This window comes from Gregarina niphandrodes (assembly GCF_000223845.1).
Source record: "Gregarina niphandrodes unplaced genomic scaffold scaffold00043, whole genome shotgun sequence".
Taxonomy (NCBI): domain Eukaryota; phylum Apicomplexa; class Conoidasida; order Eugregarinorida; family Gregarinidae; genus Gregarina; species Gregarina niphandrodes.
The window spans coordinates 97258-108161 of record NW_011645811.1 but is presented as its reverse complement, the minus strand read 5'-3'; the positions used below and the strand labels follow the sequence as shown (position 1 = coordinate 108161).

The 10904-nt window shown below is 57.2% G+C and overlaps 8 protein-coding genes across 8 annotated transcripts; 5 read left to right on the top strand and 3 right to left on the bottom strand.

The window, feature by feature from the left end:
• On the bottom strand, window positions 1–1505 carry GNI_152930 (hypothetical protein; the record flags this gene model as incomplete). Its single annotated transcript, XM_011134528.1, has 1 exon — window positions 1–1505. A coding segment is annotated over one exon (1505 nt), but the record flags the coding sequence as incomplete, so codon positions are not given.
• A 508-nt stretch (window positions 1506–2013) lies between these two features.
• Window positions 2014–3243, bottom strand: GNI_152920 (hypothetical protein; the record flags this gene model as incomplete). The annotated part of the gene is made up of 1 exon (XM_011134527.1): window positions 2014–3243. The coding sequence occupies one exon, from the start codon at window positions 3241–3243 to the stop codon at window positions 2014–2016; it is 1230 nt and encodes a 409-aa protein (XP_011132829.1).
• A 149-nt stretch (window positions 3244–3392) lies between these two features.
• On the bottom strand, window positions 3393–3878 carry GNI_152910 (hypothetical protein; the record flags this gene model as incomplete). Its single annotated transcript, XM_011134526.1, has 1 exon — window positions 3393–3878. The coding sequence occupies one exon, from the start codon at window positions 3876–3878 to the stop codon at window positions 3393–3395; it is 486 nt and encodes a 161-aa protein (XP_011132828.1).
• Window positions 3879–4414: 536 nt separating this feature from the next.
• Window positions 4415–5329, top strand: GNI_152900 (hypothetical protein; the record flags this gene model as incomplete). The annotated part of the gene is made up of 1 exon (XM_011134525.1): window positions 4415–5329. The coding sequence occupies one exon, from the start codon at window positions 4415–4417 to the stop codon at window positions 5327–5329; it is 915 nt and encodes a 304-aa protein (XP_011132827.1).
• Window positions 5330–5515: 186 nt separating this feature from the next.
• Window positions 5516–6091, top strand: GNI_152890 (hypothetical protein; the record flags this gene model as incomplete). Its single annotated transcript, XM_011134524.1, has 1 exon — window positions 5516–6091. One exon carries the CDS (start codon window positions 5516–5518, stop codon window positions 6089–6091), a length of 576 nt encoding a protein of 191 aa, XP_011132826.1.
• A 146-nt stretch (window positions 6092–6237) lies between these two features.
• On the top strand, window positions 6238–7152 carry GNI_152880 (hypothetical protein; the record flags this gene model as incomplete). The annotated part of the gene is made up of 1 exon (XM_011134523.1): window positions 6238–7152. The coding sequence occupies one exon, from the start codon at window positions 6238–6240 to the stop codon at window positions 7150–7152; it is 915 nt and encodes a 304-aa protein (XP_011132825.1).
• Window positions 7153–7255: 103 nt separating this feature from the next.
• GNI_152870 (hypothetical protein) lies at window positions 7256–8191 on the top strand (the record flags this gene model as incomplete). The annotated part of the gene is made up of 1 exon (XM_011134522.1): window positions 7256–8191. One exon carries the CDS (start codon window positions 7256–7258, stop codon window positions 8189–8191), a length of 936 nt encoding a protein of 311 aa, XP_011132824.1.
• A 346-nt stretch (window positions 8192–8537) lies between these two features.
• On the top strand, window positions 8538–9851 carry GNI_152860 (hypothetical protein; the record flags this gene model as incomplete). The annotated part of the gene is made up of 1 exon (XM_011134521.1): window positions 8538–9851. The coding sequence occupies one exon, from the start codon at window positions 8538–8540 to the stop codon at window positions 9849–9851; it is 1314 nt and encodes a 437-aa protein (XP_011132823.1).
• Window positions 9852–10904: the final 1053 nt, after the last annotated feature.

Here is a 10904-nt window from a genome sequence, read left to right as displayed (position 1 = left end):
CCGCGACTGGCGAGGTCGGGACCGGGACCACGACTAGGGAGGTTGGGACTAGGACCACAACTAGAGAGGGCGGGACCACGGCTAGGGAGGTCGGGACCGGGACCATGACCAGGGAGGTCGGGACCACGGCTAGGGAGGCCGGGAGCACGGCTGGGGACGTCGGGACCGTGACCACGACCAGGGAGGTCGGAACCACGACCAGGGAGGTCGGAACCACGACTAGGGAGATCCGGACCACGACTAGCGAGATCGGGACCACGACAGGGGAGGTCGGGGCCACGACTCGGGGAATCATGGGGGTCGACGACGGGGATATGGTGGGGGTAATACAGACCGTGGAAATAGAAACCACGAACGCAGGGGTAGGAAGCGGGACGGTAAGAGGCCGGACGGTAAGGGGCCGGACGGCAGGGTACGGGATTGAGGGGTACGGGATTGAGGGGTGCCGGATTGAGGGGTTCCGGATTGAGGGGTTCCGGACTGTGGGGGCCTTCGGCCGTATTCCGGGCTGAGTAGTCCGAGATGTCTTCCACACACCAGCGGCCACTGTCGCGTTTCCGGAGTAGCTCAATGGTCTCCGCGGCGCCCTTTTGCACCGCGATGAGTGCGACTTCCAAAGCGTCTTGCATCTCCAGACCCAAGTCGAATAATTCCTCCAGCAACTGCAAGGGCGAGCGATTGCGGTTTAGGAGCGCGACCAGCTCTTCCGTGAGCGACCAACGCGGCAGGGAACGGGGGGGCGGGGTGTCCTTGTCCGAAGGGCGGTCCGTGTTTGATTTCTCGTCCTGGGAGTCGGTGTCTGCTGGGGCGTCGGTGCCGGTTTGAGGCGGGTGGCAGAGGCTGGCCCAGATGAGATCTTCCATGAGATCATATTCGTAGTCATGAAGCCAGGCCTGCACAGTGTCGTGTTGGAGATATAGTGCGAGCATCTCTCGCGCCACGCCGAGTACGAGGTCGATACCGCACTGGGAGGGGCGGAGGTGTAGTGGTTCAGCGTTGAGGAAGATGATGTCTTTGACAAGTTTGCCGAGTTTGCCTTGCAGGTCGGGAACGGAACCGTCGGTAGTCTGTAGTTCGAACCATCGACCGTGTCGCGCAATCCAGGCCCAGTCATGAAGATGCGGCCAGAAGCCGTGGGCACCCATTGGAACTTCCGCTTGTGGCACTCGATATCGCAATCGCACCCCCGTCCCTAACGCGTCGGTCGCCAGTGCGTCAAGCGCCATCGGCTCCATCTCCAGCGTCTCATGCCGCACCGCGCATCGGACAGCCGGCAGACACACATTTGGCCCCGTCGAGTTCACTGTAAACAGCAACGCACTTTCCCACTCACTTCGCAAAACCCGCCGCTCCGCCTCTGGATTCGAACTCCACCAACCCACAAGCCGCACGTTCGAATCCGCCCGCCGCATCGCCTCCTCCGCCGTCTCGAACCGGAAACAAGACCCCAGCACCACCGCCACTGACACCCAACTGCGACCTCCAACTGCCACCGGACTAAGCATCTTTTTCTTATTGTTATCTGCCCACCCCTACACCCTCCCGCCGCTGCGGTCCCCGCCAGCGCCCAAACACCCACGCACGCACACACGCTCGAGTTTAAAAACGCCCTCACACACGCACACTCTCGACAAACGCTCCGGCGGCAAACGCTCCGGCGACAAACGCTCCGGCGGCATTTGAAAAAAAAAACTACACGCCTCACACACGGTGCTCTTCGCATCGATGTTCGTTCCGAAGTCCTTTCCATGAAACCTGAATTGTCAGAGCGCGTCTCCGGGTGGCTGTAAGATTTAAAAGGGAAAAATTTTGATAAGAAAATCACTAGCGTTGCCAGCCACAAGGGAACGTCCGACCTCGCAGGTGACCGCACGCGGCGACAATTACTAGTGGAGTAAAATCTGGTTAAACCAGAAATGCAAGTGTGCTTCGCACGCCATCCACAAGAACCCGTCCAGTTCCACCCAGGCACATGTTAAACTGAACACCACATGCTTGGCAGAAGAAATAAGATCAGAAAAGTAGGTCGCTGTCCTCTTCCTCCTCCTCCTCCTCCTCTAGAATAGCGTCAGGTGCCAGTTCCCGGTTTTTTTCGCATGTTTCGATGAAAGGTCCTGTCAGTGGCTCCGGCTGTTGCTCTGCAGCCTGCCAACTTCGGGGGCGTTCTATGAGCCGATCTGTGTGTCGAAGTTCTGCGACAACCTCTTGTATGAGTCTTTCTGCAGCCCCACTTCCGTGTTGCTCCAGAAGTAAGTCAGTGTGCTGCAGTTGTTCAACGACCTCCTGTATCAGTTGTTCCGCGGCGCGGTCTACAAACTGTTCTGGAACGAACTTTTCTGCGTGCAGGTAGCCTCTTGTAGACTCTTCTCTGATGTGTCTCTCCTCAGTGAACTGCCGGGGTAGGACTCGTGACTCCAAAGCCGGCAGAACCTCGGCCGAGGCGAGGTGCTGTTCAGCCGCTGTGACGGTGGATTGATTGTCAGTCTCTGGGGCGTCGGTGAGTAATTTGTCGTCAGTGAGTAATTTGTGAGTTTGGGGGTCGGTGTGAGTTTGGGGGTCGGTGTGAGTTTGGGGGTCGGTGAGGATTTGGGGGTCATTGGGAGACCGACCGTCGGCTGGTTTGGGTAGCTCGAGATTGGCCCAAATGAGTTGGTCAAGTAGTTCGAATTGATAGTCATCCAGCCAGGCTTTGACGTTAGGTTGGTCGAGGTAGAGTTCGAGGAACTCTCGGGCGACGGCCATGACCTGTTCGACACCGACTTGTACGGGACGGAGATGTAATTGATCGACATTCAACAAAATCATATCCTTGATAAGTTTACCCAGGGCGCCATTGACAAGGTCAGGTGTCTCACCGTGTGCCATCTGAATTTGGAACCATCGACCATTTCTTGCTATCCAGGTCAGATCGTTCAGATGCGGCCAGAACCCCTCCGCCACATGAGGCAACGAGATGCACTCGGCCGGAACGGCATACCGTAATACAATGTCCTCACCGGCACCATTCAAACTTGAAACCTCCAAACCACCGTTCGAATCCAACGATCGCACTACCGGCCATTCCACACTCCAACCGTCTGCCGCAATCGTAAACCGCAAAGCATCACCATAATCCGCACGCACCACTCGTCCCACTGACCCAGTAAAACCTTCAGCTCCCACCACGCTATTCTCGAACCAGAAACAACTGCCAATCGCCACTGACCCGCTTCTGCACCTCTGCTTCGCCACTGGCCCAATCATATTTTTTTTGGACGTAGATGTATCAGACATGGACTCCCCACCAATGAATGATTCGGGCTTGTGACGGCCGGAGGGATTCGGATTTGACGTACAGCGGCGGGCGATGCTACCGAAGTTATAACGTGAAAAAGACCAGATGGTCAAAAAGACTAGAGGACATCGCCTCTGCCGGTGACAGCATGGATTTGTGAGCGGTCGGAGAGTTCCTCGGCGAAATGGCGGATAAAAGTCCGGACCTCAGCGTAGTCGGAGCAGGGCCGTAGCATTGCGTACACGACTTGCATGACGACTGGTCTTGGAATGTCGACTAGGTCCATGTTACGCGGTAGGCCGTATGTGAGGAGTAGTTCGACGAGTTTGCGCAGTTCGTGAGTGTCGAACGCGGGACTTTCCGGTCGTATCTCGAACTCACAACCCCACTTGGCCACATAAGCGACACCGCTGCGCTCCCGAATCCACTCAGGCCACGCGTAGTCCACGCGGAAACGCGATTCCGCCGGGCCCCATGCGAAATGCCGAAGATGGTGCCGCCACCCGGCCATCTGCTTCGTCGGCTCCTTCCCCGCGAACGAGAAACAGCCCGCAATCGTCGTCTGTACACACACACCGCCACTCACGCACACCACACTCTTCATCGAAAATAAATAGGCCCCGACAGACACCTAACACTCTCATTTTTAACAGTCTCACGGCCCGTGCACGTCCCCTACTCTGCTGTTTTTCTCACGCAGCAGCTCATGACCGCCTGCTCTTGCGGCACGCACACATTGTTTGTCCACCGTCTCGGGTCCGACAGCACCAACTACGAGGGGCTCCATCCTCGCGATGACTAGAGGCCATCGGTTCTTTCGCTCCGGTCCTTTTGACTCCTCTTCACCCGCACCCCTCTCCCTCTTGACTGCGCACAGTCTGGACGCGCATTCTACTCGAACACAGTGATTCGCGTGAGACATACGCGCCTGTCATCAACGTCTCTTGTTCGGTGGGAACTGTGTTCGTCCGCTATCCCGGCTCACAGTATCACACCCACCGATCATGCCCCGCGGCCCCACAGGCGCCTTGTTGCTAACTCCTGGCAATTGTAGGCCTTCGCCCCCAGGCGTCACCTACGCCTGCATGACCGTCACACGCACGACTCACCTCCCCCACACACTCCCGGAGCAAAAATTTTATGGTCGGGGCAGTGGCTGCGAGGCGACGGGGCTTGCGCCCAGGTTTGGTGAAGATGGCATGTTGTTTCCAACTGGTGGAGGTGGACCATGAGGAGTTAATGGGCTTACGAACGGCGTACCGGTTGGGTACTCGGTTCTTCCGTATGCAGTCAGCGAGTCCGGAGGACGCGGAATGGGGATGTGTACAAGTTGAGTTGCGTCCGGGAATGAACGACGACGGGATGCGTGTTCACTTGAACTATTTGGCGTGTAAGGCGGCATTGGATAGTCTAGGCGGGATTACTCCTACCACTCCCTGGATCGCGGCCCACGGGATCTACTTCTTGGCGGACACCGTGGCCATGGGCGGCCCGCAAGTTCCCGATCTCAGCGACGGCCGAGCTAGCGTCGGAAGGTTCTTCCGGACATTAATGAGCGTGAATGCCAGTCAACTTGGACTGTCCCTCGACCAACTCGACCCCGGCTGTTTTCTCAAAGTCGCCGAAGACTTCGTCGAACTCTACCGAGGCGAGGAATCCGTCGAACGCTGGCTCGAGGCCCTGCGCCAGGAATTCGAACAACCGCGCAGACGACTTATTCGCCTTGACCGCAATTTTGCACACGACCAAATCCTCACATGGCTGCCGAACCAAGACCCCACCAACCGTCCAGACCTAGCGGGACAAGATGTGACGCAAGAGGCGACGGCTGCCGGTGCGGAAGACACAGCTGGGCAGGAAACGGCTGCTGCGGGAGCAGACGTCGCGAGGCAAGAGGCAGCTGTATTGGCGCAGACACCGATCCTCAGGGAAGTCGGTCGTGGTAGCCTCAACTTCCTCGACTACGACCAGCTCCTCAAGGATGTGGCCCGGGCAAAGCTCGAGTGGCAGCGGAGGATGCGCTCGCCGAACTCGTGGTTGTACCGTGCGGATTAATTTAATACTTAAGAATGTCATCGGGCCGATTCGAACCGTCACGTGTAAAACGCTGCCGGTTATTTTTGCGTAATCAAGGATAAAAAATAGTGAATTTCGACCCGGGCAACGAATTTTATGTTGAGCTCGGTTTCCAGCGCCAGGCGCACGGGGTTGTCGAGCGGTTATGTGGCTGGGTGTTTCCAAATGGAGGACAGTGGGGTTGTTCGGTTGGCGAGTACAGAGGGGGCGCAAAAGTTCTGGATGGAGATGGAGGACGCGGTATTATTCGGGGAGGGTTCACCTCTGGTTCGGCCGGCGCAGATGGAGCACAGTACGGAGTCCCCGTTCAGCAACGTTTTGCTCCGGTTTGCCATTAACCCCGAGTTCGAATCGAGCTTATGTCGAGACCTGCGCTGGATCGCGGCCAACTCCGTCTGGATGACTTTGGACCCCACAACACCAGCCCCAGTCGACACGTCAGGCGCAGTGGCGACGTCAGGCGCAGTTGCAGTAGTCACCTCCGCCAATCCGACGTCACTGCCGCGTGAGATACAGGATTTTGTCCGTGCCATGGTCGAGTTGAGTGCGAACGAGGTCGGTCGACAACCGGGTGAAATTCCCGACCTTGCGATTCACGCCGCTGAAGAAATGCTTGACCGCTGGCCTGAACATCTTACAGCACCTTTCTTGGTAAGCTACGAGGAAGAAATCATGCGTGACGAATACAGGCGGCAGACAGCCCGCAAGTACAACTGGAGACTTACAGAACGCTCTCGCTAGAGATTTGCGGTACGACCGGTGGTACGAACAGTCACCTGCGGTACGAGTGGCCGACCCGGCGTCGAACAGTCGGGCGGGCATCGCCGGTACCTTGGGGCCGTCTTCGGGCCTCCTGCCAGTGCTGAATTTCGGGGCCGAATTTTTCGATGCGCGGGGCAGCGTGTGCGCGAAGACGTCGGCGGTGCCTGGAATTGCTGGCGTGTTGTTTCGAGTTGGTGGAAGTGGAGCCGGCTGAGTTGGCAGAGTTGCAAACGGCGTATCGGTATGGCACACGGTTCTTCCGGATGCGGCTCCGGGAGGTGGAAGATGCCGGGTGGGGGTGCGTGCAGCTGGACCCGACTCAGGTGCGTGCGTTGCACGTGAGTGAGTCGCAGCTGGGTGAGTCGCAGGTGGGTGAGTCGCAGGTGGGTGAGTCGGAGTCGGGGCCGCACTCGGGTCGTCGCGTGTGCCTGCACTACATCACGACCAAGACCGCGATCCATGCCCTAGGTGAGCCAACACCGCCGCCGGCGTGGATTGCAGCGAACGCGATTTCGTTCATTATCCACTCTGCGGATGAACGCGGGTCGCTCATCCCGCTCGATTTCAGCGGCGACCCTGCCAGCGCTGCCTCTTTTTTCCGCGCCCTATTAACGGTCAGCGCGGGCCAACTGGGCCTGACGCTGGATCAACTGGATCCGGGTTGCCTCCAGAAAGCCAGCGAAGTTTTCGTCGCCGCGCACCGCCAGGAGGAAGCTGCACACCGCTGGATGGATTCACTGCGGCGGGAATTCGCACAACCTGGCAAGCGACTCGTATGCCTCAATCGGAATAACTCAACTAGCGAGGATGTGAGTTCCGAGTATGTAACGACTACGAACCTGGTTAAAGAGACGGCAACGGCTTCACAAGACGCAACTGCTCAAGCGGTCGCTGTGCTGGCACAAATGGCGACCATACGGGAGATCTGTCGCGGCACTCGGAGCTTTAGCGAACTTTCTCCAGAGCTCCTGGAGGATGTGGCTGAGGCCAAGAAGGAGTGGGAGGACAGGATACCAGATGCATGCGTTCGTCAGGTCTAACACGAAATTAACGCAGTCCGGAATGTACGGTTGTAAATCAGGGGCTGGCTTGCAGTGCCCAGCTGGAATACATTTGCGGGATTTCGGGACAAGGAATTTTTCGATGCGCGGGGCAGCGTGTGCGCGAAGACGTCCATGGTGCCCGGAATTGCTGGCATGTTGTTTCGAGTTGGTGGAAGTGGAGCCGGCTGAGTTGGCAGCCCTACAAACGGCGTATCGGTATGGCACACGGTTCTTCCGGATGCGTCTCAGGGAGTTGGAAGATGCCGGGTGGGGGTGCGTGCTGCTGGACCCGACACAGGTACGTGCGTCGCACGTGAGTGAGTCGCACGTAAACGAGTTGGGGTCGTACTCGGGACACCGAGTGTACCTGCACTACCTCGCGGCCAACCCCGCGCTGGATGCGTTGGGCGAGCCAGCACCGCCGCCGGCGTGGATTGCAGCGAACGCACTTTCGTTCATGATCGACTCCGTGGATGAAGACGAGTTGCTCGCCCTCGACCTCAGCGATGACCCTGGCAGCGCTGCCGACTTCTTCCGTACCTTGCTCACCGTCAGTGCGAGTCAACTTGGACTCGCTCTGGACCAATTGGACCCTGCTTGCCTGCAGGGAGTCGCCGAAGATTTCGTGGGCCTGCACCGCGAGGAGAAAGCTGTAGAGCGGTGGCTCGAGTCCCTGCGACGGGAATTTGCCCAACCCCTCAAGCGAATCATACGCCTCGACCACAACCACGTGAGGGAACGAGACCTGACTGGCGAGCACGTGGCTCGGGAGTTGACTGCGGCTGGTGGTGACGTGGTTGGCGTGACTGGTGGGGACCTGGTAGCTCTGGACGTGGCTGGTGAGGTTCAGGAGGCGGCTGCCGCTGGACGAGATGCAGCTAGGCAAGCTGTCGCAGTGTTGGCGAAAACGGTGACCATTCGGGAAATCGGCCGTGGGAATCGGAACTTCATGCCCCCCGACGAGCTCCTAAGCGACGTGGCTGAGGCTAAAAGCGAGTGGGAGGCAAGGATGCCGCGCGTCCAGAGTTCAAGGTAAACGCCGCGTGGATAGACGCCGCGTGGATTCGAACCGCACCGTCAGAAATGGCGTGGATTCGCTCTTGTTAGGATGTGGCGTTGACCACAAGCGCAAGTTGTCACCAAGACAATCTCTCACAACGACCTATCAAGAACTTCTCACTAAACTCGTGTGTGGACGCGGCGAGATCAGAGTGTCTCGTTACGACCGTTCCAACGTCCGTTGGGTGACCTCACACACATATTGGGCGGTTTTTTTTTGAGATGGTGGTTTCATGGCCTGCTCGCTCCAACAGTTTTTTTTTATGAAGACAGTTGTGTGCTCGAGCTTGAGCATCACGAGGAGGTGGGCTGAAACTGTTGCCATGCTCGTGGAGTCGACTGGAGGCAGGCCGCCCATTACTGAGGATGGGTGCATAGCTCGAATGGTGTCGGTAGGTGGTGGAGGAGAGGAAGTTACGCAGGTGTTAGTTCTGGGCCGTCTCGGGGACCGTTTGACGCGGAAGTACTCCATGGAGGAGGGGTGCCCTTTGGAGCTCGACGGGCTCTTCGAATGGGCAAGGAGAATGCTCGTTTGTCGGCCTGCGGTCGAATCATCCGAGTCAGCTGACGCCTCCAGATACACCTCCCAATGCATGTTTGCAGACGCACTTAGGAAGCACCTAGAAGGCGCAGATTCAACTGAAGGTGGTCGGGTGTGGCTAGAGGTATTAAAGCAGGGGCTACCAGATGAGCATGTTGTAGACGTCGGAGACGCTACCGAAGACACCAAGGAGTTGGAAGTGTTGTGTGCCAGGTTATTGACGCCGACGGAGCGGGACGAGCTCTTACCGCAAGTGCAGTCCGACTGGGTGCCCGTCATCAACAAGTCGATTTTATCGGACGATAGTTCTCCTGTTCGCGAGCAAGCGCACACCTGGCCGTGGAGGAAAAAGTTGGGCGTGAGCTTTGCTGTGGGCGGTGTTGTCCTGGGTAGTGTACTGACAGGCTGCTTGTTGTGGCGGGGCCGCTTCCAGGATGACACAGTTTTGTTGCGTCCAAAATTTGACCAGACACATCCCCAGAAGACGACCTTTGTCGACGCAATTACCGAGTCAACACTGGCCTCGTTGCGAACAGCGGAGGACGTTTGCGAGCGTGCCTTCAATGCCTCGGTACAGTACCTGCAACCGGTGAGCAGGATGGATTGGTTACGACCAACTGTGTGCCGAAGCCAAGGTGGCCGATTGGTTTGCGCCTGGCGGGACAAGGAGAATCGTTATTCTTGTCACTCCTTTGGCATCCCCACCAAGTTCGGCTTCACCGCGGTCGGCGAAGCCATCGAGCGGTACCTAAAACCCGATGAGTGTGCGATCCAGTGCGGTGGAGAAGCCCTGGACCTTTTTCAACAAGAGCTGAAGGAGCTTGCGTTGGATGACAATTGCTCCACGGGATGTATCGGTGACTGCACACTGGACAAGTTTGCGGCCAGAACGCCCAACTGCAATTGTACCGTGTCAATCTTACAATGCCAGGTGGACGACGGGAAGGGCAATATTGTTGTTACGGGGACTCTTGTTGATCGCCATTCGGATCCAAGAAGGCTGTCGAAACACTCCACTGCACTCGTACGACAACGACACAAAATTCATGGCTGTGGTGCAGGGTGCTTGAGGCCAATAAAACACCCTTTTATTTGAGGTCGTTTACGCGGACTGGTGCATCCGTGCGGACTGGTGCATCCGTGCGGACTGGTGCATCCGTGCGGACTGGTGCATCCGTGCGGACTGGTGCATCCGTGCGGACTGGTGCATCCGTACGGACTGCCTCTGTATTGTCGTGCGAAAGCGCGTTCTGTCTTCCCTTTTTGTGGGAGGAGGGGTGTTTATTTGGAGCGCAGAAAGAAATACGTAGGACATGTTAACGATCAACAAGATAACGAATCAGATGGCGAGAGGACCGTTCATGCGTGGACGAAGATATGACCGGTATGCTTCAGATGCGAATGAGCATTAGTAGTGGTGGACCACGTGGCCGGGTCACCACAAACAGGTTTGGAAGTGAATCAGAAAAAGACTAAGGCCGGTACTGACGTTAGGGCTGCTACCGGATGCGAAGCCATTTCCCAGCCCGGCATGTCGGGGACAATCGCATCTGTGGTACCGAGTCGAAATTTGTGTTTCAAGACATTGGACCGAGTCGATTGCCAGACAGGTAGTAATGTCGAAAAAAGATAGATTGGGACTCATAGGAAATGTTCCTACCAAATGCAGCCAAGAGGATGGCAACCGGAAGAAACGATGGCAACCGGAAGAAACAATGACTGGTCAAGCCGACGATGGAGCGCCGGTCACACGGATGAAGCGACGGGCTAATGGACTTGTCCGAAAACATCGTGTTCACTGCCCTAGCAAACAGGATCGGAGCCACAGTTCTCACCCACGCAAAGCAGAACATGTACGCTTGCTTCTCTTACGGTTGCTCTGACGGATATTGTAGCTGACGACTATTCGGATTCATGCAGGAAAGCTGTCGTCGATACGGAGGACTGTTATTATTCACCCCTTGACACCCAATTTTTTCGCCGCCGCCTTGAACAACTCAATCAGTCATCCTCGAGAAGGATGACTGATTCCATCGCAAACTCCGCTCGCACGTTTTTGCGACCATTCTCCTGCGGCCAATGACTTGCGTGCCTCGATACTAGCAACCGAGCACCGAGCGCAGTGCAACTGGGTGCCCGAGCACCGAGC